General features: G+C 46.8%; 1 protein-coding gene across 2 annotated transcripts in view; it reads right to left on the bottom strand.

Moving 5' to 3' along the window:
* The window catches only part of LOC105276614 (mitochondrial distribution and morphology protein 34), a 76,742-nt gene that overhangs the window by 35,181 nt on the left and 14,603 nt on the right, over nt 1–26,958 (bottom strand). The window contains exons 1-2 of one of the 2 annotated variants that reach the window (XM_026974442.1): nt 23,181–25,125; nt 18,617–18,891 (exon numbers count right to left, since the gene is read on the bottom strand). In XM_026974442.1, coding sequence (XP_026830243.1) covers nt 18,617–18,891; nt 23,181–23,346 — 441 coding nt within the window. In that variant the 5' untranslated portion in view covers nt 23,347–25,125. Of the gene's footprint in view, nt 1–18,616; nt 18,892–23,180; nt 25,126–26,958 lie in introns of those variants that run through there. The other variant, XM_011334390.3, reaches the window with a different exon arrangement.

Genomic DNA, 26,958 nt, shown 5'->3' with positions numbered 1-26,958 from the left:
CTCGGCGCGCACCAACTGATCGCACGGCACTAGCCACCATCATCATCGCCACCTCCATCTTCGTTTCCACTACTGCTCCGTGACTCCTTCCTCCCTTCGCCGGTCCCTTCTCCCTCCGGACCGCGCGTCTCGCCGCTCCTCGTCCTGCTCGGCTTACTCGCTTTCTCCCTTTCTCCCGCTCTCCTTCTTGTATCTCTCCCTCTCTTTCTCTCTCCCTTTCTTCGACGCTCCATCGTCCTGCAGCTCTTCTTCCTCCTCCTTATCCTCCGTGCGCGACGACGACCAGACGAGCGCGATAACTCTTCTTCTATTCGCCCCTCCGCCGCTCCTCTTTTTGGTTCTCTTCCGATTACGCTTTTTTTGCTCTTATCTGCCCTTCACGAAGACTTCGACGCGTTATCGGCGAAGGCGAGGGGGGAGCAGGAGGAGGAGAGGGGAGGGGGCGAGTGCTCGTTGCAGCTTCAATCAGGAGCGATGCACTCGAGAGGCGCGTCAACTCGTTGCGGCGGCTTCGTCGATTCGAGCACAGGGGACGCGATAAAGAATTCGTACCCTTCTCTCCCTCTCCTTCTCTCTCCATCTTTTTTCTTTTTTTCCACCCGCCGCATTTTGCGCGCTTTGCATCCTCCGCAGACTCTCGCCCGTCTTTGCTTTCAACCTCTCGTAAAAACAGACCTCTCTTGGGTGCGTTCGCCGAGGTGCTTCGATTTTCAGAGATCCGAGATGGTCCAATCAAAAATAGACGAATAGCGCACTCGCGAGCGAAGCAATCGCGAACCCGACGATCTCCCGAGCGCGGATTCAGCCACGGCCGGGTTTATTTTCCGCCGAAACGCCGGAGCGTTTCGCGAAGCGGATTCTATTTGCGTTTCCGCGGGCCGCGAGACGCAACGCGTGCGACTTCTTGGCGGAAACGCGCGCGTCCCGCACAACCGCGTATTATAATCATTTTTGGCAATGCAGCGTTAATGCTGCTGGCGTGCAGCACTCTCGCATTGGCCATCGCAGCACCGCCGCCGCCGCCGCTCTCTGTCAGCCGTGCGCGACGCGACGTTCCGTCACGAATAATTGAACGTGATTTATCGCGATATGTGCGGCGAGCAGCAACGCGCGCATGTGCGTAATGCAACGGTATCGTGTAGCTGTAAATGAATCCCGCGCACGAGGAGCACGAGCAAACGCGCTTTTAATAAATCGACGCAAATGATGATCGAAGCTGGCCGATGCGAATACGTAATCTCGTAACGTCGATACGTCAAGCACAATCGGCGTGCTTTGCACTATTTGTAATTGATTCCTTTGCTTACGATTATAAGCTACTTTATTCCCTGCTCTCGCTTTTTGCTTTCCTGCGTCAATAATTTTTGATAAATCTGGCAACAGTTATGTTCATATACTGCGTAATAGTTTGTATTACTTGCTCGAGAAATCTAATTTGTTTGTATCATACTCCCTCTTTGTCGTTGCATCTGTTAACTGGTAATCTCTAATTTACATTCTCCTTGTTGCGACTGTTTAATCAGCATGAATCGTTCCTGCGCGGTCAGTGGCCGTGTCGGGTAGCAATGCTGGTACGGGGTTATCCATTTGGGCACTTAACGTGCAAATACATGTAAAGAAATGTGTATAATTTTGCCGTTTTTAATGCAAATAATTTCCCGATCAAGAGTGACGCAGTTCAGTTGGACGGCCCGGTTCACATACGTGGCGATAACTGCGCGCGAATTCCGTAATTCTTTTTCGTTAGAACGCGATAAATAATTGTGGGATTGACGTAGCTAGTGTCTACAACTAGATACATAATCGCATGTGTATACAATAATGGTGAAGCAAATTTACGCGAATATGTCAGGATTTTTACATCTACAGTACCGATAAAGAGGTTAGAATGATTTATCACATTTATCACAGACAATTATGACACTTGTGTCGTAACCTTATTCTAATCTCGAACACGCTTCAAAAAGAATTTCAAGCATGGGAATCTCAAGCACACAAAGAAACGAAACAATGTCCGCGATAAATAAATAATAATGCAGAATGCTGCACGATGACGCGTCCTTATCGTGAGACTTAAACTCCCGATAATCGGCGGCTCAACGCGCGTTTCGTGCTGAACTAAAGCCAAAGGTCCACAATGTCGCGATACCGTTTACCCAGCGCGATGCAGAACGAGTGCCGCCGTGTGCTCAATCCGCGGCATCGGCGATCGGCAGTTCTCAAACACTCGACGAGCACATACGGTAAACAGACGTGCGGCCGCGAGCGAACGAGCATCGCCATGTGTGCTGCTCGCTCGTGGCGATCGTGTCGATGTTAATTAGCGATGCATTAGACGCGCGCGAGTAAAACGAGTTACACGCGGATAAGAACCGCCGCCGTCCTCGTCTTCGCGTCGTCGTGTGTTTGCGAGGAAAACGGACAAACAGCTCATGCACGCGCGCGACTCCATCGACGTATTACTACGTTTCCTGCGAATCTTGTTTTGGCGGGTGCCTCGCGCTTATCAGCTGCGACTCTAATAATATCATTAATTATTTCGATAAACGCGCATCGCATATCGGAGGGGGGGAGAGGGGGAAGTGTTCGACGATTGACTCAAAATCGCGCGAGAAAGCACGATAAGAACTTAATGGAAATGATAACTCCGGACGGGCCGTGCACGCGTACATACACCAGCCCCGCGATCGGCTCGTATGCGCGAGGCAACCGGGTCAGGCGATTAATTTTTCCCGCGCGAACGAGCGCGCGGTGAAAGCGTGATCGCTCGGTGATTAAGCGCGTGCCAAAGTGCGCGGAAATCGGAAGATGTGGACGCCGTCACGTATCCCACTCGCGGATGCCACGCTAATCTCGCGCCGCTTGCGAAACAACCGGATAGGGATGCCGGCAGCTCGCCCGCTGCGAACACCTCTTGATTTATTAACCGCGGTGACCCCCGCGATAATCGCTCAAGAATTCGCCGCACCACACGCCGTAAAGGCCGACGCGTCGGGACCGATTAGTCGCGCTCGCTCGCGGATACGAGCAACTCTTGCTCCGGCGTGACGCAAGGCCCACCAATGATAACATCTGCGATCAATGTTTAGACTGCGGTTATTATTGAAAAATCTGTTAAGGAACTTTTTCCTGTTTCGATAAAGCGTCAAAAATGGCGGTTTCTCACGGAAAATACGATAAGAAATGCACTTGTGTTGTTATGCAAGAGATATATATATAACGGTGACACACGATCGTGAATTGAAATGACAAATGCGCTGATCCGCAACATTTTCCATTCACCGATACATCTATCGACAAAACAAGTGCTTCAGATCTTAATCTACGCTCATTCAGTTCTAATATACCTGGAGACTTCCCAACTTTATCAATGTTTCTCAAAGAACTCGCCTAGTGTTAAATCAATGATGCAATGACTAGAAATAACAGCGACTTATCGCAATTATCGTTGCTAGTAGCACGATAGAGAACACGAAAGGAAACGTAACATGTAACGCGATCACTGCACGTTATAGGAAACCGTTCGTGGAAAGGTATCGAATAAAAATCGCAGAACACGGTAGTTATTAATGCGCAGAAAAAAAGAAGTAGGACCGACGAGGTAGGCCGCAAGATCAGCAAGATCGACAACGCGTCGTTGATTTTCGCCCGGTAAGGATTAAAGGCACACCGTCGTCGGCCAACAATATTCAGCCTGACTAATCGATCGGATTACAGACGATCGTCTCGGCGCGACGTTTGCGAAATCTAAGCCCAAGACGAGAACGATAAAGCGATTATTCTCAGTCCGCGAAGGAGCGCAAGGACGAAGCGAAGGCGCAGCGACCGACCGGCCGGTGTCTCTCTTGCATTCCTGCTCTCCCTTTTTCTCCCCGGCCGATCTTCCGCAGGGTGACCGACCTCGACGTCGCGCCTGCCGACGTCGCGGTCGGCCCGCCAGCGAGAGAGACCGCGAGGGAGAAAGGGAGAGAGGGTCGGGGACCACGTCAACGGCCGGTTTTTTGCCGAGTCGGCGCGAGCTACGGACGTTTCAGCCACGTTGCCAGTGATAACACGCCCGCGCGCGCATGCGCGCGCTTAATCGGGATACCGATCCGACGAGCGCGAATCACCCCGCGTGTTATTGCCCTTGCAGCCCGATCGGCGATCGGCATCTGATCCGGGAGATCGAACTCGTTGGAGAAATCAGGAAAGCGAGTTTCCCCTCGTCTGCCATCGCGCTTTATCGGCAGGATCGTTTAATCGTATGTGCATAGCTAGCGACAGACCATGCGCGATTGGTACTTCGCGATTCGTGATTTGTAGAGATTCATTGGACATTCGGAACAATTCGTTATTCGTCAGTGTAAAAAATCTTCCACACTATTCGCGATTCGCAGTATATCATTCATTAATTCGAATGGATTGATTCGTAATGATTCGCGTCCTTTGAGTTTCGTCAAAAAACCGCTCGACTAGCGAATCAGTGCGAATGGCGAATCGCACATGAGGAATCGACGAATTTTCCCTCCACACTATTCAAATATACGAATTACAAATCGCGAATTACGGATCGCGCTAGCGTATGTCGAATCTATGAATAATTGATGAAACTTAATTGCTGAATTGCTGATCATCCTGAAATATGTATTTTTGGGAAGGAATCTGGAAAGGTCGTTACGGGAAGGACGCATTTTCTGTGATATGTACGATGTTAATGCGTAATACATTATCAATTTATAGATCACGATACTGATTATCGAATGTTTCAAACTTATCAAACTTATCATTAAGCCACAATTTTTCTTTTTGAGCAAACCAACGAAGAGTATTTATAGATTTATCTACTTTGTTGGCGATGATCGCTGCGAGATAAAGGATACTAAATAAACGCAACAGCTTCTTTTACTGCTGAAAAGAGAGTTTTTTTGCACTTTCGGGAAATATACGTTCCTTTTGCCATATAGACGATCTATTCGATTTTATGCTGAAAATCCCCGTTTACGAGAACCCGAATTTTTCGCAGACTACTGCGCTGGCTCATCTTTTATGTATTGTATATCGGTAAGATGACGCTGCCGCGGAGAATCTCTCCCCATATCGTCGAGGGTTCGAACCCACCGATCCAACCGTGGAACCGACGTGGTACACGACGGCGTTCATGGGAGAGAAACGGACAGGATGGTAACGACGGCGAATGCGTCGGCCACGCCAGCGTTAACGAGCTAGAAAACCAGCGGTGATTTGCCCGACGGCGGATTACGGCCACGTCTCGCGGACGATAATAATAGCGTGTAATAACGCTATCGTGCGATCCGATTATATCGCGACGTAAGGACTCGGCTATTTGAAAGCGTAACCGGCTTCGTCCGCATACGGTGCACGCCAATTGCTAACCGCGACTACGGTTAATTATAATTTTTTCATATAAACATAGATTAATGTAACTAAAACGTGAAACATTTTTTCGTTACATGCTCGATCATTCAACTATTTTAATCTCAGATATACAATGTATTAACGCGTGATATGCAAGTTTTATTTTAACAAGTTTATCATTTTTAAGAATTATTATTGTATTGTTATCATTATCTTTGAAAATTACTTATAAACACATGACACTAATACGATTAGAAAGCTGACAGTTGCACGAAGAAAAACATCGATACCAAATCGAATCGAAAGAGATTTATAGATGAAAAGTGACTTAGAAAGTCAGACCATGTCGAGTGCACTGAGACATATTGCATTCTGTACATCGATTTATGGGGATTCCTATATCAGTTATTAAATATCTCACGCGTGTACATAAGCGCGGCGTTCGCGGCTGTCGCGATTCGAATTCCGTCAGCCGATTAAGCGTGCGCGCCGTGATCGTTTTCATAATGACGATACGGACTGGATAATGCGAGAGTCGCACGAGATGAATCAGCCGTCGGGACGTTTACCGCCCCTTCCGGCGCGAGTGAGATGCGTAAAAGCGGAGCCTTAGACCGATCGGGGCGCGCGGGTACGTATAATAGCTTAATGTCCGATCTCCCAGCTCTTATCTCTAAACCGTTTACGATTAGGGGCGGAGGGGTTAGCGGCGATAAACAGATTTTTCTATTTTTTTTTCACTTTCTTTTCCGAAAGAATTCCGCTCGCACGCGCGCGCGCCCGGCGATAATGATGTGTAATAAAAATGAAATTACATTCTTTCGGGCTGCGAAACGCCCGTGCAAATAATATCCACTCAACCGTCCCTCGAGAAATTATCGCGAAGCTAATAGCTGCCGTATTGCACATTTTTATGTTCGTCACTGCGAAATTGTGACATGGAAGATTCAGCGTCTCGGGTTTCGGTCGGTGCATTTAATGCTAAATATACTCGGCTGATATAGTGTCGAGGTTTATCGGTCTAATTAAGTTTAATACGGGAATTGTACGTATGTGTGTGTGTGTTTTGTGTGCGCACGTGTGCATTCAATGTCAGCACGGGAGAGCAGAATCAGACAGTCGCATTTAACGCTAAATGTAGAACGGGAATATAGAGTAACGCCTGCATTATTAACCGGGCCAGTCTCCATTACAGATCTTCGAAATATCCGTGCTACCCCGCGTAGTCGACTGATAGTCCAATTTAGGCTTTTAACATGCCGCCGCGGCGGTACATTATTATATAATTCGGTAATGCGCTCCGGCTTTTAACATTCTCGATGCATACACGTGGAAACATCGGCTTGTGTCAACGTGGAAAACGAGCCCTCGAAAAGCGTCGCTAGAATTAGACAAAGAGGGAACGGAGTGACGACCAATTGCTCTCTTTTTCCAATTCTCTACTACGCTACTGATTAGAAAGAGACAGAGCTTGGTCGTCACCAGTCGCTATCTCTTTCCTTCGGCCGGTCATATTTTTCTATGCCTGAGCGCAGTCCATACTATACGTCGATGAGAGAGAACGATCAACAGTGCAACTCTGACGAGGATGATGATGATGACAATGATAGGTGAGATTAGTCGCGTACATAGAGTCGTCCTGTCTCGCCTCGCTCTGCCCCGTTCCGTTCTTTAAGGACGTCAATCAATGTTTTTTCAGGGGATTGCGTAATCGTCTAGACTAGCCGGCCGTCGCACGTTTTATCGCTCTTATCGACTCGCCAAGGACGGGCCGCGCGCAGTCAATGGCGATGACAAGCGAGCGCGAGCAAGCGCGGACCGCGACCGCGACCGCGACCGGTGTATTATTACGTCAAGCGTAATCGCGCCGGTACGTCGCCATTGGGCGCACACGGATATCCCATGCGCGACACCGTGGAGTGTCGGGTAACGCGGAACGTAAAGCGAGATGCGAGCGATCGCTAAGGATTTTATTCGTGTCGCTGATAACGCGCCCCACGTGACCCCGAATTTTCTTTCGAATATCAATTTGCCGTTACTCAGTCGGCAGGAAGTGCACCATTACTTGCCCGTTACGCCAACTTGATATTATCGTGATAATCGAATCTTGATAACGTACGGCTTTACGTTATCAAGATTTGATCGGTAGCCGAGCGTTGCAATAAAAATTCAATAAGCTCGTGCAGACCAGTGGCGCAATAATTTCTTGAAGGGAATTCCTCTCTGGTGGAATATACTCTCTCACGCAAAATGCCCTTATAACGCTTCCGTGGTTACTCCTGAGACACTCCGAACAGAGATGCTCTCTTGGCAGCACAAGGGAAATCATACGCGTCCTAACGAACGGCTCTTCACGAATGTATGGAATTTTTCATATTTTTCGAGCATTCTCTGTGCGCCGCGGTCATAGAACACGATTGCACTCGCGTATCCATGAAACATTGAGAGTGCTGCCGGCTGTAAGACAATCCATAACTTTATCATTGTCCAGCGTGTAATCATTATCGCATCAATCGCTAATACAATCAGACAACTGCTACACTTCACCTGGCATTTTCCTTTTTTTATTAATTAATGTTTATATCTCAATAATTACAGAATGCGCCACTCGAATCGCTGAAACTTTTAACGCGTGTCTCTATAATCAATCCTCAATTTAAAATTTCGTTCAAGTAAAATCCATTCGGAATTAAGTTGAACGGATACGATGCGCTCTCTATTTTCTGTCTCCCGCGCGTTCAAAGTTCAGATAAAAGCCGCCTTCTCTCTTTTATTCGCCGACGCGAGATTCCGCAGGAAAATCGATTCCAGCTCAGCCAGAAGAATCCAGGAGCCATAAAAGAGTAACGCCACAAACGGCACAACTTGCATAGCGGCCGATGGAGGCCGCGCGCAGCGTACCTGATAAATCGCGAAATCTTGCGCGATGCGTGGCGCTATTCTCCCCTTCCCCTCTCCTCTCACTCCCGAGCAGGAGCATTTTCCCCCTCGCCGAGGCACGCCCGTAAATAAACGTCCGGTATATATTCCTGTGGTTAACGAGAATTCCTGCCGGACTCGTCGTCCGGGACGAGCGGGGACGTGAACGCGCGACAGGTCGTCCTACGAGGCCGTTTCGGGTCTCGTATGCAAATCCCCGACCCGTCCTGTTTACTATTTTTGCACGCGCCGAACGACAACGACGGCGATGACGATGACGATGACGATGACGACGACCACGGTCGGTGATCCGCGGTGGTATCGTCGAAAAGACGAAAGCGGGGACAGTGGGGTCGAGGTTAAGACCTGGTTACCATGGCTTTCGGGTCGCGTCCTCGTCCAGGGACTGGGACGAGGCTGTTTGGGGTCCGCATCCATAAAAGCAGTCACGGCCGTGGGCGCTGGCGTAAGACGACGGCGAGAAGTGTCGTCGCGTCCGCATCAATTCTGACCAGTCTCTTCTCATCTCTCCTTTCTCCTCTTTCCTCTTTCCTCTTCCCTCCCCTTCGCTCCACCTGTCCTCGTTATCTTTTTAACTCTTAGCATCCTTCCCGTTGTCCTGTGCGAATTCCTGCGGCGGAGTCGCTATTTTCGACGAGGACAAGTCATCTCGGCGGTTTAGTCCAACGTATCGAGCTGCACCTTTCGCTATCTACACTGGTTAAAGAAGAAGCAACGATAATTCGGATAATTGGCATCGACGTGAAACATCTGAGTTACGGTCGATAAAGTAAAAGGATTCGCGTTGTTAGCGTCGCAATAAAGAACGGAGCGAGGACGTGTTTCGAGGCAAAGAGAGCAAGTCTCTCGAGGCTGATGCTCGACGTCGCGTACCGGGATTCAGCCGCGTTATTAACGACGGCGTCTCGCGGATCCGCCGAGGGCAGGGCCAATTAAGGCAAAACGCTCGTCAGGGTTATCACGCGTTGCGGCGCTGCAAACGAATGCAAATGTTTTCGTTATGTTAATCGACCTTGTTGAGCCGCGCCTCGACGGCCGCGCGCGCGCGACGGCTGCACCGGAAAATCGTCGCTCGCCGCCCTCGCGCCTCTGCGCGAGAAAAAGTGAGAAGAGATGGAGAGATCATTTCGCGCGCGCGGCGCCAGGATTTTCTCGGATCCGCAAGCGAGACGCGTGACGTAACCCGGTGCTGGAGTGCAACGCTTTCGCGGCTGTTTTCTGGCTGCTTCGTCGCGTGCCAAACGCGCGCGAAACGCTGCTGACCGCAGCGGGATGATGGACGCACGCACGCTGCTACCTCCGTGCAGCTACTTTTATGTCTCGGTCGGAAACGCGGGACGGGTCGCTGAACCGGCGTACGTTGTTGATAAACAGTCGCATCGTTCATCTCGGAATTAAGAGTCTCCTCTTTCTCCCTTCCCCCTTTTCCTTTCTCCCTCGCTCTTACTTGAAATACAGTACCAGAGATGTATCTCCCGTTCGCGCTCTCTCCGGTTCGGAGCGTGTGTCGCTATTCCGTAGTCTCGTATTTCTTATACGCTCGTGCTCGCCGAGAAACGACGGGCGGAACGAATTTTTTTCCTTCGCGCCAGAAGAAAACTACCAAGTTTGCATATTCATGCGCCTGTCAAGTACGAGTAACGTTAACTTGATAATAAGATCAGAGTTAATTGCATCTTGAATTAACCTAGGGAAAGGTACATGGAAACGATACATTGCATCGTTTTATAATAAAATAAATATAGTAGCTCCTAAAATTTGTATTGTTTGCCCGCGATGTACGGTAACGCCTATTAAAATTGGTATCTTATTAAAACTAGCCGTTTCGTTAGAAGCAGATAAATTTGATATTTTCATGTGCATTTGTCAATTTGCGGAAGAAAGTGATGATTGTCATCGCTTTGCAACGGAAATGCCGACAATTCCAAATTGCACGCGCATTAATGGAATAAAGTTACACTCGGACAAATTATGTACCGATCGAGTTCACTCGACAGCTCCGCGCAATAATAATCGTATTTTACAAAGCTGCGAGCTGATTGCTCATTTTCATAGTCGGCAGCTTAATTCGTCGCCCGGAACTCCGACGTGGAGTGATCGATAAATACGGCGGCGGGTGCGGACCTGGAACGCTGAGAGAGGAAGAGCGAAACGAGAGAAGGAGAGAGAGACAGAGACAGAGAAGAGAGAGGAAGCGGATGAATCCGAAAAGTAGCCGGGAGCGGACGCCGCCGGAAGGACCGCAGACGCGGCTTGCGGTCCGTGTACTGCTCCGCGCTTCTCACTAGTTCCTGTTCCTCGCTCCCCGCAAGCCATCGACGAGACTCGGAAGATCCGAGAGTGCGAAGATTCCAGTTAAATCCCCCGAGACCCCATGTACGGACTACAGACCCGTGCAGTTGCTATTTGCGAGAGAGGCAAGCGGTCATCGCCTGGACGGGTTTAATTATTTGCAATCGATTCCCGATCGGATAGCAACAATACGGAATGTTGAATTTTACGGCTGGATTTTAGACAAGAATACGACACGAGAAAGAAGCCTATGTGCGAATTTAATTAATATTTCAGATTGATTGCACATACATGATATATAACGATGGATAAAAATCTAATATATTGGAAAATGTACTGTCTCTCTCTTTCTTTTTAATTAATTAAATTAAATGAAGGAAATGGTAGGACACCAGAAATACAGAGAAAACGAGAGAGAATAAAATGGGAAGATTAAACACAGAAATTACAACTTTTCATCGCTGTATTGTCTAGTATCTTTATTTCCAGCTCATCCTTTCCGCACACAGTTATTCCTAAGGATGTAAATTAAAGATTGAAGCGGCAGAGAGAAAGAGAAATCGTCGTCGGAGTAATCGCCCCTCGGTTGCACGGCGGCTACGCCCTTGGCGAACATTTTCTGCCCGCCACCCTCGAGAGACACGCGCCTATGGAGCGCGCGAGAAAAGTAGGTCGTATCCGAGGGTTACCTGCGAACAGCCTCGGGAGCGATCAAAAGCAACGTCGCCGCGAGCGCGCACACCCCGCCCGCCGCCGTAGGCTCGTCGGCCGGTCGATCCGAAGGGCGGCTGGCGCCCCGCTCAGATGGTGGATGTTCGGCTCGTCCGTGGAGGACGGGCGGTGTCGTTGGGTCAGGGTCGTCGTGACGAGCGAACGGGAGAGGTAAATCGATAGGTAAATCGGGCTGCTGCCTGTCGGTCGGCAGATAGTCGATATATCGGCCGATGCGTGCGGCCGAGCACTTTCGCGGCGGATACAGCCAGTGAGTGCTCGTCACGGAATATTTCAAGGGGGAAAGCATACGGATGGTATCTACCCTCGCGCAATATGGGAACGCGAGATAAAAGAGAGAGAGATAGAGAAGGAGAGGGAGACGAGGGATCGAACGAAAGACCACGAGATGGTTCTCCTGCTCCGCCCGACACTTGCGGTCGCCGCGTCGAATTTCCGTCACGTCGATTATTTTCGCGTCGCGGAATCGATGGCACTCAGCGTGGTTTATTTCGGGTCGAGTGGGAAGCGAGGGAACCGCTGGATCTTTTTTATCTGCCACGCGCGCATTCTTCTACGGGGCGAGTAAATATTTATGCGTCGTCGCGGAACGTCCAGCTTTAACCGGGTGCTGGATCGCGGACGACGTTCTGCGGCATTTTTTTCTTCTTTAAACGCTCGGCATTGGCATATTATGAATTATCGATGCAAATGAAGAAACAATATTCAGATAAACAAGAGAAAAGATATCGCGATATAAAACTATCGCGATATCAAGATACGATATCCACTTTGGAATTCTTCAGCTATGTGTCCTTTTTTAGCAAGCTCGGGCTTGCAGCTGAAGCTTACAGCTTCGTTCTGTGGACTAAAGAAATTACGAGACGAGAAGAATAATTTTCCCCTCCTGTTTGATTACATTATATGTAACGAGGTTAGAGACGTGTGCATTTTCTCTCTGACTTGCCGGAGCGAAAGAACGGGAGATATATAGTTACAGTTATAAAATAAAGATTTTACTTTATTACACTCTCGACCTAGATTTTTCACGCGAAACATCGGCCCTCGTGCTTTCGTCGCGACTCGACGTCGTCGGAACCGCTTTCGGTGTGTGCCATGATCGTGACGTCAGCACGTGACGAGACTCGCGTAGTTATGTCGCGGCTAGCACGTGCACGTAGCCATTGGCGTAGCTCTGCTCCAAATTTCTTTCCTTTTTTTTACAACATCGAGATCACAATTAATATTGCATTGAGTGTGATGATTTAATAAACGGAGTATCGATAATTTTGTATAATTTTCAAAAGATTAACAACCGGTTTTTAAAACACAATATTTTATTGTTTCGCTTTATTAAAAATAAAGAAAAAATTTTAATAGAAGAAACAATATTAATATATATTAAATTATTCAAAATATGAATAAGTTTTGAAGAATATATTTTGAAGTGTTGATGATGTTCGATGTATGCATGTTTTAATAATAATGTAATCTTTCTTTACCGCACCAGAAAAATTATTCAAATTTTGAATAATTTTTAAATATATTTTCGTTCTTTTGAAGTGTTGTCATACAACAAATCGTGGAAACATCGGGTAACATGACAAAACGATTGTTGTTTATGTGTCATAAAAATAAAGCGAGAATTTTCGAAAGAAGAAAACTAAAATTCATACACCTAATAAATAATACCACAGCCTGAAAAATCTAGTTTACGTATGTAACATGCTTTTCTCGTCTAGTCCTAGAATTACCCGGCAAGGCATTAACATATAATAGATGACTGTATCTCGCTGTTTTTTCGTGGCGTAAATGCAAGATTCGTATTGTCCGCGATTCTTAATTTGCGCGTCGCGACACTTTGCGGTCGCGGTCTCGTCATTGTCATCATAATTTATCCCGCTACCGTTCGCATCGGCGGACGATGATTCACGCGGACGTCTAGACATCGTTATTTCCCCGGAGAAGGTAACAGAGCGTAGTAGAGACACACGTGCAGCGGTTAGTCGTGTATCGCGCGAAGGCCGCGCGCGTGCGTGCGTTATCGCGAGCGAGACGCTTGCGTCACAACCGGCGGCCGGCCGTTACGTCACCGCACGTAGCAGTACATCCCGTTCGCGGGCTACAAATCCCCATGACGCATGGCTGCGGGCGCCACGAAAACCTCCACCCGCTCCCGAAATGTCGATAGCCTGTAACTGATTGCCGGGAAGTAGCTGTTGCACAAAAGCCACTTGGCGCACGCTTGAATGGCGTTATTCTGTATACCGGATAGTCCAGTCCCGTCGACCTCGTTCGTACGTGTAAATTTCCATCGATTTTTGCGCGCGGTGGAAAGAAAGTTGGCAGCAAATTATCATCCGATGGCAATCGCTTGGCGATACGAGATATTTGATGAAAATGTCATATTATTAACTATTGGCTATATATATTAATTATATTTACAGCCTATTTACATATTCCTATTATTCCGTACATTTAATGGAGTTAAATTCCGCGATAAACAATTTTAAAGTAATGTTGATTCCCTTTTAAAACAATGACGGTATTATTTCTAAAAATAAGAAGACGAGATGTTTTCAGAGATCTATCTTAATCCAGTGATACTGATCCTATTTTGCGGTTTTACAAAAACAAACACGAGGTTCGAAAAATCTGGAGCGAGTAATTCCACGTTCCGTCGTGGTTCCATCGGAACGTTTCGTCTCGCCTTTCGGAAACGAGCGATTTGTCGTGACGCGTGTCACGCTGACATGTTTACCTCATCGGTGCGTGTATTCGGCGCGCCGGTATTTCGACTCGCGCGATCTTGCGCGGCCCGCGCCGGAATTCGGAGGCGTACCAGTTTCGCCCGCCTATTTGTTCGTCCCGATTATTTTCTCTTCACTTTTTCTTCTGTTCCTTTTTTTTATTTTCTTTTCTCTTCTTATGTTTTACGCTCCTCGAAAGAGAGCGCGCTGAGAAAGAAGTCGGTCGCAGCGCGTCGCCTCGATCGAGCCGTGCCGATTTAGTGGCGCCGCCAATGCATCGCACTTGGACGTCGCCCAAACGTAATAAATTGCAAATCAGGTCATTGCTTCCCCGCGCGGGCGCGAGCTTAACGCTCCGCGGGGGAAGCCCGGGTGTCGCTTGATTTGCGGGGTTTACACAGCTCCAGCACGGCGACTGGGTACGTCGCGTCTCTCGGCGGCGTCGCGGCGGTGCAGGATGCATCCCTACACGGTATCCTATGACGCCAGAGACGCGACACTGGATAAACACCGTTTTCCAATATTGCCGCTCTTTTCCGCGACGCGGTCGTCCTCTGCGGAAGGATGAAATGTCCAGAAGAAAAGGAGTTCAAATCGAGTCAACTCTTGGGCTCAATAATTTCAATTTTAGCTACACTGAGAAAAAAATGTAATTGATCCAACGAAATGTCTTGTCACGGGGTGCCAACAAAATATATACTTATTTCAACAAGTTATATATTGAATCAAATATATAATTGTTGGATTATAATTCTCATGTGTGTAATCCAAGAACTACATATTTGTTTCAATATATAACTTGTCGAAATAAGTATATATTTTGTTGGCACCCCGTGACAAGACATTTCGTTGGATCAATTACATTTTTTTCTCAGTGTACTTCCTATAATCAGGATGTTGATATCGATCAGGATGCTTGTCTTGCTTCTCGTAATACTTATATACTTATTATAGTTTCAAATAGTAATTCATAATGAAGCATGTAAAACATGAATGGGCGATGCCAATTCTCTAATGACAACCAGGCGAAGTGCAATCAAAACATGACAAACATATCTTGTCTGTCGGAATGTTTTGATGACACGTCATGCGGAGAGAGAGAAGAGAAAGAGATCGATTCTCGAGGTATCTTATTGAGAGCTGTCCGCGAGATTTCTCTCGCGGATGTAAAGGGACGAGGGCGAGCTACGCTGGATGGAACAATGGCCGTCTGCGCAGGAGTAACCGGAGACTACCGCTACAGAACGCTAGACATAATATTTACTCCTACCTCGAGTGAACCCTCTTCCCCTCTCACGGTCGACTACCTACGGTCGGCGGCAACGCCACCACCATCTTGGAACGAGAAGGTCGGCCAGAAGGTCAAAATTGTTTCCCCTCTGGCAGAGACGTTAACTCGACTCGAGCAAATCTTTCTAAATTCTGCTCGATCAACAACAGCCGTACGACAATTAAACTGCCTGATTAATTAAATCAGGCGCTTTAATTAAATTATTATTGTAATAACAATCGATATCGCAGAAAGATCGAGCGCATTGTCGTTGGCAGCGTAGGAAAAGTTGCCAGAAGTTTTACAAGTTTCTCGATCGCTATTCCGAATCGCATCGACCTACATCGAACGAATATCGAAAGAAGAGAGAGAGAATTCTCCATCCGGGAGAAACAAGATTTTCACAGCGCATCTGTATGCACCGAGGGAGTTCATCCAGTGCAGCTCGCAGTGTGCGCTCGTGCGCGCCGCAATCTGGTGCGCGACCGAGGGTGAGAGACAGGGACGGGGGATAGTTGCACGACAATGGAGGAACGGAGAAAGCTGCATCCATCGCCAAAGAACGAGCGTCGGCGTCGGCGTCGGCGTCGGCCTCGTCGTCGGCGCAGAAGGAGAGGAAGGGGGAGGGCGGCCCGTCCGTAGTACGGCGTAATCTAATTTGCGATGCAATCTAGAATAACAATGGTTCGCGTCGCGACGGCGGCGGCGGCGGCGGAAAGGGGCAGGCGTGACGACGGTACGAAACGCATCGCAACGTCTCGCCCGCCGCCCAAGAGGGGAGGGGGACGAACGGAACTTCCCGCCGACTACTCCTCGACGTAATCACGGGACCGGTAACTTCCAAATTAAGTTCTCCGAAGCCCTCCGATGGAAACCGAAGCTGTGCGCGATGGACCGGCCGACCGACCGTCGTCCTCCGTACCCTCGGGAGCAACCCTCTCGCTGAGAAGGGTTGCGTCACCGATCGATGCCGGGATCCGGACGACTCTTGCCATCGGAACGGCCGCGCTGCACGCGCGTAAACTTCTGGGGCAGATTAAGACTGAATTTGAAGGAGAAGCCGGGAAAAGTCCGAACGCGAAGAGAGAAATCATCGTCGAGAACGTCGACGATAATTTGGTATTTAATGATGCCTAGATCTCCTAGTGTGTCTAGATCTGTTATCTTTAATGATGTATGTGCGGTTAATGATACACGTGAGCCGCACGCAGGTATTATTATTATTAATTACGCCCGCTCCGACGAGGAGAACGTGCAAACAACATGTGAAACTATCTCTTGCCGGCTGATTTTTATGTCATTATCAGCAGATATTTCCAGAGCGCTAACTAAACATTGTTCACATTTCCTACATTCGATTAATTTAGAATACTTTAAGGAACAGTAAACTCGGAGCAATTCCGGCGGAGAGTAGAATTCCTATAAACTCGTCCAATGTCATTTTCAATTTTGCGACTGTGAAACGTTGGAATTATTTGATCGAGTTTTCCAATTTATCCTCTTCAAAGCAGGCAGCTTAAAGAACACACTCGGCTTCGAGTTCGAGGATTACTCAGGAGACGTCATTAATGGAATATCCTGTATTACAGAAATTGCAGCTTCTCAGCTCACTAAAATTGCACATCGCGCACTGTGTCTTCATGCAAAACACACGTATCGGAACTCTAAGACCCTCGACCACGGCTGCAGGTGTGCGTCATCTTGTGAATCACGCTCGTCCTGGATTCACCCCTGTCGTCGTCGCGCCTTCTTATCGCGCACATTTGGAATAATCGAATCAGGACACCGAGACGGCGGAAAAAAGGCTGAGGAACGAGAAACTACGCGCGGCCGGCGAGCGTGATCTGCTTTCCCGGTTAATCAGTAGGGAGGGGAAAGAAGGGGAGAGGGAGAGGAGAGGAAAAAGGAGCCGATAGAGACGCAGCTGTGTGCCGGAGTCGTGATTAGATATCGGAGGATTTTTTCTCTCCTGGATAGAACAGCCTTCGACGTTCCGCGAATCGCGGTAATAATCTCGCCGAAGGTCGGCAACGTCGCCGATAACCGCCTCCGCTGGCTGGGAAATCGCGCTTCCTTTCTTCTCTCCGATTTCCCTCACGTTCCTCCTCCCCGATTCCGCGCGTTGCCGGCGATGGCGTGTCTATCGTCCGACGAGAAAAAATCGCTGACGATATCGCGCGCGTGTGCCTTTTGGACTCGTGACGCGCAACGTCAGAAATGTGTGCAATAAGACCGGCAAGATCGGTTGTCCGGCACGATTGGGGATTGTCCCGAGGAACGTAATACGACCCCTCCGTGCCGTTATTCGGCTTCCCCGCTCGGGCCCGCTAAAATTAGCGCGACGTATACACATAGTCGCAACGAATATGCGGAAATTCGCATCGCTTTTATTTCCAACGTAGGCTTCGGAATGGACGCGGGGACGCTGCGTAATCGCGCGTAAATCCATTAACACGACTCATCGCCGATTCCGCCGATCTCGTAATCGATTCTGCTGCACGGCTTCCGATCCTCGAACGCGTTGCGTGTTGCATTTTTTATTGTGCTCCGATGCAGCCGCTGCGACAGCCATCGGACCGACGCGCAATAAACGTGCCGAGACACGTGAATGGTCGCAGCACGCAATTACTTGCATTTGCGAGAGATAATGACTGTTTAATGATACAGAAAAACGAAACGGACAAAGTACATCCGCGAACAACTTGATATTATTATTTATTAATAATTATTAATAATTGAAGCTTTTTTGTAATGATAAAGATGGGCAAGTAAAACCTTGGTTGCCGCGATTATCGATGCATACTTCTTCGATCCAAGATAATTAATATTGTCATTTATGAGAATCGTGTAAATGATTGCATAGATCATCACGGCAATCTTATTAATACAGTTGACATGAGTGGAAAGTCAGCTAAATCATACTTGGCGGTGAATGCATTAAAAGGATCGCTCGCTTGTCTCCCACATCCATCATTTTTTGTTTTCCACGTCGCGTTTTATCATCGCGAGGTATCCATTATATTAAGCCATTAACTAAGTAATTCGGGGCGCTTCTGACAATGAATTAAACGAAGCACATTACTTATGACAGCGCAACATAGCTCGTACATTAAGTCTATAGTATACGATAGGCAAATTTTAAAATACAAGAAACAAAATTCTCCAAAACACACATCACTGTAATATTTGCATCGTCATTTAGACGCGAACCGGATTATTTAATTAATGACCTAATACATCGCTGATAGTATCCCGACGTTCTGCTGACAACGCGTGTCTCAAGGATGCTACTCACCGGTGTAGCAGGATGACGGCAATGATCCTGTAGCAGGAGGCAGCGCTGCAACGGCGGCGGCGGCGGCTCCTCGCGACGATGACGGTGACGGTGATGGTGATGCCGATGATGATGGTGGAGGATCGAGGTGGAAACCGAGGCAGAGGCGCCGGGAGGGACCGGCCGGTGCGGCAGCAGCCGATGATGAAGATGACGCGATATCGTCGCCAGGACACCCACCAGTGCTCCGACTATCAGCACGAGTGCCGCCGAGACAATGTAGCCGTTTGCACCCACTGCAACCGAAAGTCGGCAATCGGTCAATGATTTCCGGGAGTTCCATCAATTCTCTCTACAGCGACCTATCTCGCCTTGTTCCTCGCGTTGCCCGTTTTAATAGAGATAACGATCTCTGAGCAGTTTCGTTAAAGCTTTCACGGAGGTTGAGAGTGAACGTTTCTTCTCCCTGAACGCACTTGAATCGGTACACACGCAAATCGAATGCATCGTAAATCGTAGACAGTCATAATGGTATAATTATCGCCTTAATGACATTATATAAATGTACTATAAATAAGATCGGACTTCTGTATTTTATTATTTCAGATAAATGCACGAGTAAACTTAAAATCGAAAAGTTTACAGCACGTTTCGATCAATTTGACTTCGGAGAGGCTTAAACAATTTTACACGATTGAAACAGTGAATGGTAAGATTCTACTTACAAACTGTGCGATACGTACCGCATCAGATAGCATGGAGATTCATGTCGCTCGTCTTTTTGACGCGTGTCAGGACTATTGCTGGTGGAACTTAAACGACTGCGAGGCGATCGAGTAACGCGTCCTGTGCGTGGTTCGCCGGAGCCGACGTACAAATCATCAACACGTGGAAACGATTAAAGTCATTTTCCGCAGCCTTGCTACTGCCAAGGACTCGCGTAATCACGCTCGTAAAGACGTCTCGTGTCTCGCCGCGATATGTAACGAAGAACGCCGTGCGAGCCGCCGTGTTATCAATCACGTAATATCGTTCGCATCGGGACGCAGCTAAGTAAGCACACGCAAACCGTGAAACGTACGCACACACCGTCATTCGATAATAAATTGGTCACTAGAGCGGCTAATTAGTCACTAATTAGCGTTTGATTATACGATACATTCGGTTTTGCGATGTTGAATGGAGGCATAAAATCTCTCCGGTTCTCCGGCGTCCCGGTGAAATTTCCAATTACATTTCCTTAAAAAAGCTGTTTAGCTGTCGGACGGTATATTCAACGAAATAGTCTCAGAAGTTGTAGAGTTAGTTAGCTCGTTAACGGCAGACACATCTGCAAAATTACACTGTGCGTGAACCGATTTAACAAATAACAAATAATCTCTCTCTCTCTGGCCTATTTAATTTCCAATCTCCAATGAAACAATCACACCCTGTTCAATAATTAACCCGATGTCTATAGAAAATAAAAGCGTAATTTAATAAATATTCTTTACATCGTAATTTATTATTTTATATTTATACTCGAAGAATTGCAGCCAACGGCGTCTATATATCTATCTACCCACACATACTAAACTGGATTACGTTTTCCAACGTGTAAAATCTTTTACCAATATCGATAGACAGGAATCGTTTTATCGTACCTTGGTGAGATCACAGTTGAACTTTGTCAATTGGATTCTCTATCAGAAGTCCGAACTGATTGAGCGAGCGCAACACAAATCATTTCACGAGAAAGTCAGTTTCTGTTGGAAAGAGCTAATGCCATATAACAATATTGCAATCATGATTGTGATAACTCTGTGCTTCTCAGATTGCATTTGCTACATCGGAAAAAGAGACTTTTAGATCTATTATTTTACGAGATTGTTAATGGATTGCTCTCAAATTCCAGCCCATGGTCTCAGAAATTGTTCTACTTTTTATTTATATTATATTGATTTACATTGTTCCAGTTATGGAAGATTTAAACCGATAAACTGTTAATTATTTCTCCAGTGCAGTGGACTTTTTTTATACATTTTGAAATTCTGTCAAGTGCATATTAATTTCTTTTCTCCAATAATACTATGTACATGTTCTTTTTTTGTTATGTTTTTTATCGTTTTAATTTTCATCTACTGAATAAATTATTTCATCTTGTGATACTGTCCACATGGCTTCACACAGACAGAGAATTTTAGACAGAGAATTTTTAAAATGTTTTTTATTATATTATAGGGATGTCATGCTATTCCCTGCGACTTTCGTCGATAGAGGAGTTAGTTCTTCAAATTTTCAAATCACGAGTTTTGATTTGTAATCGCGCGATTAATCTCAAATAATCGATTATTTTATGGTAAATGATGTTAAAAATTCCGTAGAGTATATATTACATATATAATCAACAATTATATATATCTTGACTTAATTATCAAATTCGATTTTATCGAAATGATGAACACTTGATAATGCTCTCTTTGTTTTTCAATATCAAAGGAATTTCTTCATAAATAAGTAAATAAATTATTCCGCACACAATCTTTTAACTAGATTTTCAAACGATTCACCAAAATCGACCCACTCCTCATATATCAAAAATTGATCGAAAAGACAGCTAGAAAAGGTAAAAAAGGTCTAAATCATCTGCGTGGCGATGCTGCGATCTTTTTCAAGCGTGAGCAGCCGGATCGCGAGCCGACATTTGGCTTCGCGAACGTCAACGTCGGGCAGGTGCATCGAGATGCATCCTCCGTTGGGCTAACCCGCATCTTGCACTCTCCTTCCACCCCTCCCAATCCTACCTTCCCTCCGCTGCCATCGATCGCTCGGTAGCGACCGCGGAACAGATCGGGTCTCTCGGCTTCGTCTGATGGCCTCCGCTTCCTTGTTCTCCTCTCTTCGCCACCATCGCGTGGCAGGGACACGCGTGTCCGTGCGCGTGTCTCGGGGATACCGCCCGGATGCAGCGCAACGAGAAGGACCGATGACGAGATTGAGAGCAGGGACGGCGCGAACGTCGAGTCAGCGATACGTCTCGGCACTACTTTTGCCCTCTCGCGATCAGGGCCACTCGTATCCTGCTCTGTTTAGTGGATAAAACCTGCAGCTGTGAGTGTGTATGTTTACTGAAGTTTTCTTCTTTTTGTTTGGGGAGGTAGAAACGAAAGGGAACGAAGTATTATATTATGTTGGAATTATTCGTTATTTGTTACTCCCTTAATGCGCGTTTGGATATTTTTTCGCTAGAAAAAACTGAAGAGATTCTTACTATTTCGGAATCTCAAGAAAAAATCATAAATTCAGATGGAAAAAGGTGTGAAAAATAAAACCCCCCTTTTTTATACACATTCTAGTCCCTTCAGGAAACTTTGGAAACCACTTTTTTATTTCTGATATCAAATCTTCCGATTAATTTTGCTTATCAAATTCCCTAGAGAGAAGACAAAGTGCTACGCCGGTACATGACAAATTCGCGAGTTATGTCGCGCCGACAAAGCGCGAGCGTCTTCATTATATCGGAAAGGTATAGTATTCCGACGTCGAAAATATTCAACATCTCGATACTTTTGCAAACGAAGCATCGCGAGCATGCTCACGCCGACCCTGATTGCGAGCGAGAGCGAGCAGGACGAGAGGCCGGACAGAGACGGAGGCAGTGGAGGAGGTGGAGAGAGGAGGAGGAGGAAGCAGTACGTCGACCGAGGTGAGGAAGAGGTGAGGTGAACTGTGCGAAGCATGCGGTGCAGCAGACAAAAAACGATGAGCCGCGGTGGGGGCCAGACGGGGGGCAAAAACACGCGACGAGGCCCAAAGCCCAGGCGCTGCGGGCCCCTCGTTTGAACGACTCCCCCTCTCTTTTTCTCCTTCTTCCCCCCTCCCGCTCCTCTCTCTCTTTCTCTTCGTCCTATTCTGTACGCGCAGCACGACGATGTGTGTATACGCGCACAGCGTATGCACTCCGCGGCGAGTGCATCCACGAGAGTATCGCCTGCATCGCGATGGAGAAGCTCGGTTCACTGCGATCGTTCAAGCGAGAGACGTTGAAGAGGAGAAGGATCAGCAAATAAGAAACAGTAAAGAAGATATTAATCTAGTTTTTACCGATTATGATTTACATTGATATTCTGTGCATTCTTGATCGCGTCTCGGAAACGTTCTTGTCACGTGTTTTTTCTTTTCGATTTTTTTACACAAACTTATGGAAATGAATCTGTCGATTATTGAAAAAAACGACCACATTGTAAAAGGATTCAGTGAAGCATAACGTTAACTTTCCTGTCCTGAATTTATTTAACTCACACTCTTATCGGCAAAACGATATTCTAATAGAACAATAAAACATATTTGTGCGCGATTCGTTACTGGTCATGAAAATAATAATAAGATAAATTAAATTAAGAACATATTTTTAAAAAAAAACCTCTGAATGTTAATGATGTCAGATGCAAAAATTATGAAAGCAAAAATAATGTTAAATGAGATCATCCAAAAAGAAGGGGTAAAAAGTGAGAGGAGGGGGCATCGTGATGCGTCGCTTTAATTTTGAGACTAGATTTGATCGAGCCTGATATTACGGGCTGTCAACTACGTACTGCTAACGTACCGTGCGTGCGTGCGTGTACATATGTGCGTACGTTCCCTCGGGAATGCCGGACGACGCGACTGCCAAGGGCCCTTGGTCTTATCTTGAACTTTCTTGCCCCCCTGTTATCGCCCGCTGCCGGGGTACGGCGCCCTTTGTGCCGAGTGCCGCGAGACAAAGAGCGCATCGCACCGCACTCACTTGGCGGAGAAGACTAGCAGCAGCCTGGAAGAGACAAGGTGCGCCTCGCGTACGAGGATAGATTGGAAAATAGAGTCGGATAATAGGCGCAGATGGTAACGAGCAAGAGGGAGAGACAATACGCCGTCTACGTCTACGTCTACGTCGTTGTCGTCGTCGTGATCTACGAGTAGAGATCTCGTAAGATCTCTTGACGCCGCGATCACGAACGCATCGCTCGTTACTTTCGCGTAATATAGCGTCACTTTGTGGAAAATCAAGGAAGAAGACTCGATCGTTCCTGACTTCGAGATCTAGGTGTCAATCAGTCACAGCAATTTCTAAAAGATTTACGTAACGATGACGCAGTGTTCAGTGGAAGTTGCTGCGCTGCGCTCACGACTATATCATTTCCTTTTTATCGATTATTCCCTTACATTACTATGAATTTTCAAACGAAGCACATTCGCTGATGGATCGAAAATTAATTACTCTCCGATAGAAGTGATGGGTTGCTAATATCCCGTGTATCGCGATCAATGACGAAGGTTTCGTGTTTCGAGATGGACGCAACAGCGCGGATATTTCCGCTTGAAGAATGCCAATCGCAAAGAGCGCTTAATTAATGCTTAACTGCGAGATTTCCGACAGAGTTCGAGCGTGCGCCGGCGCATGATTAATACGGATTCGCAGACAGGGTAGACAGAGGGGGACGGTAGGCGGAGCGGGGCAGCGCGGTGGAGGGCAAAATCGAGAAACGATGGCACGTGCAGTATACGCGAGAGCATCGAGAGCGTCCAGCCGTTTGAAACGCGACGCCAGACTAAACACTAATATGGATATCGGATTCCGCAAAATGCTTGAACAATGACTTTTTTTTCTCATTTTAAAATAGCTCACATGGACTCGTGTTTCTGTCCCCGCGCGTTCCATGCCACGTGCGTGCCCCTCGACAATGCGCGCGGGTCGGGAATAGCGGGGTCGCGGGTCCCTGGGGCACGGGGGCGCGGTCGCAACACGCTACTTTGTCAACTAAATCACGCGGCGAAGGGTTTAAAGGTCCGTCTCCTTCCCAGAAAGCCCTCCAAACGCGAGCGACGAGCACGAGACTCGCGGAGAGTCGGACGAATCTCGCGTGCATCCAATGGAGAGATCCGGAGATCATGTGGGGGTAAGGGAGGCAGGATGAAGCGAGACGCGCGCGCGACGGTTCTCTCTCTCTCGTGATTCCCGCCACCATTGTCCCGTCTCTTTGCGTGCGGCAGCACCTCGTTAAAACATCTTTAATGATCGCCGTTCAACGACGATCCACGGCTGTTCAAGGCGCACAATACCGTTCTCGATTAATCCGCCGTTTTCGATAGCGAGAATCTTCGTTAACATGAGGTACATCGATTGGTGATGTATATCGTCAAGGCGGCGGGTCTGGTTTCCTTGTTATTCTGCAAGTTTCGGAAATTCTGATAAGTTCGGCAGAGAGGAGGGAAATTTTGTTATGACAATGCCGCAGAAACTAGAAGAAAAAATAAGAAGAATGTATTAACACTTTAACTGCTACCCTGCTACATCTCGAGGGTGAACTTGGGACAATATATCAAATTTGTCTCTTATATGAATATACATTATATAAGTGATATTTTACTTTGATTCAGTATCTCTATAAACAGTAAATGAAATCATTCTTGCTTAAATCATGAAAATCGTCATCCATGTACGAGTCACGTGACGGTGTAAATGTTAATCATTCATCGAGCATCCTATATATTAGGAGTGTGATTTAGTTTTGAGGGTTTTGCAACAGATGGCTGTAGTGTCAGTTTGTTCCAATAGCTGTTTCCGATAACTGTTCTTTCTTACAGTGTTGACATTATCCATCACATTTAGTAGCATTATAGCAATAGATGCAATAACAGTCGTGTTTATATCATCGTAAAAATGCAACTTCCGAAAGCTCTTTAGCATTTTCGACATGCGTTGCTTTTGTTTTTTAATCAAAAGAAAACTGCGGCTGACGGTTATAGAATTCTTGTGGAAACTTATGGTGATTCTGCCCCATCAATTAAGACGTGTGAATACTGGTTTAGACGCTTTAAAAGTGGTCATACTGATGTGAAGGACAAAGAACGCTCGGGACAACCAAGAAAGCTTGAAAATGCAGATTTGCAAGCATTATTGCACGAAAATCCAACAGAATCCACTTCAGAACTTGCCAGAGCATTAAATGTTGATCGTACAACAGTTACGAAACATTTACATGAAATGGGAAAAATTCAGAAAGAAGGGAAATGGGTTCCACATCAATTATCGGAAAGTGCCATTGCGAACCGGTTGAACATTTGCATTTCGTTGATCGCCAGGCAAAAAAAGAAGAGTCTTTTGTCTCGGATTGTTACTGGGGATGAAAAGTGGATCTATTTTGATAATCCGAAACGCAGAAAATCATGGGTGAATCCAAACCAACCATCAACATCCACTCCGAGACGCAATATTCACGGTTCAAAAGTAATGCTCTGTATTTGGTGGGATAGTGTACTATGAGCTGTTAAATCCGCATGAGACTGTCACGGCTGATCGTTATCGACACCAATTGTACAAGTTGAAGCAAGCATTGGACCAAAAACGACCACCAATTGCGAGTAAACGACGGAAAGTGATTCTTCTTCGTGACAACGCTCGACCTCACGTTGCGTTATCAGTGAAACAAACACTATTAGAGCTTGAATGGGAAGTCTTACCGCACCCCGCGTATTCTCCGGACATTGCTTCATGCGATTATTATTTGTTCCGGTCGATGCAACACTTTAGAGGATACACACTTTCATAATTTCGAAGAAGTGCGAAAATTCGTCGACGAATGGATCAACTCAAAAGAAGAGTCATTTTATCGTCGTGGAATCCATTTCTTGCCAGAAAGATGGGAAAAAGTTATAGAAAACGAAGGAAAATATTTTGATTAAGGTATTCATTCATTATCATATTTAAATACATTATAGAAAACGAAGGAAAATATTTTGATTAAGGTATTCATTCATTATCATATTTAAATACATGCGTTTTTGAGCAAAAAAACCCTCAAAACTAAATCACACCCCTAATAATTCAGCTCTGCTCTTCATTTCTTGTGGCTGTATTTTCTGAATTTTAATTCATTATCGCGTTTGAACATGTTCAACAGCAAGTTCCTCGAGGTCTCCCAGCTGCGTAAAATATATTCACTCGGCGAGGCATTTTCAGTCGTTCGAAAGGTCGCGGTTCGTCCCGACGCGGAGAAAGAACTTTCCCTCAGCCGCGTTGGCAAGTAAAGGGTTAAATGGGGAGCCGCGAGCGAGACGGCGAAAGAAAGAAGCGAACTTTTAATCGATCCTCTGCTGCGAGGAAGGCTGAAAAACGACCCGCACCCACGCAACGGCTGTCCACGTGCGGGAGTGTGTAGGTGGAACTTGCAAGAGGAGGAGGAGGAGATGGTGGCTCGTGGTAAAGAGTGCCGGTACGGTCAGGTTGCGAGGACCGAAGCTGGCCAAGGCCAGAACGCGGTGTAGCCGGGGCGGATTATTTTTAGCGCTTCCTACTATTGTGCAAAGCGCGCGCGAGAGTCTGTCGAGTGTCTAGGCAAGACTAG

Source organism: Ooceraea biroi, chromosome 12 (assembly GCF_003672135.1).
Source record: "Ooceraea biroi isolate clonal line C1 chromosome 12, Obir_v5.4, whole genome shotgun sequence".
In the NCBI taxonomy this organism is placed as follows: domain Eukaryota; kingdom Metazoa; phylum Arthropoda; class Insecta; order Hymenoptera; family Formicidae; genus Ooceraea; species Ooceraea biroi.
The sequence above is the reverse complement of the archived record's forward strand: the minus strand, read 5'-3'. Positions and strand labels throughout refer to the sequence as shown.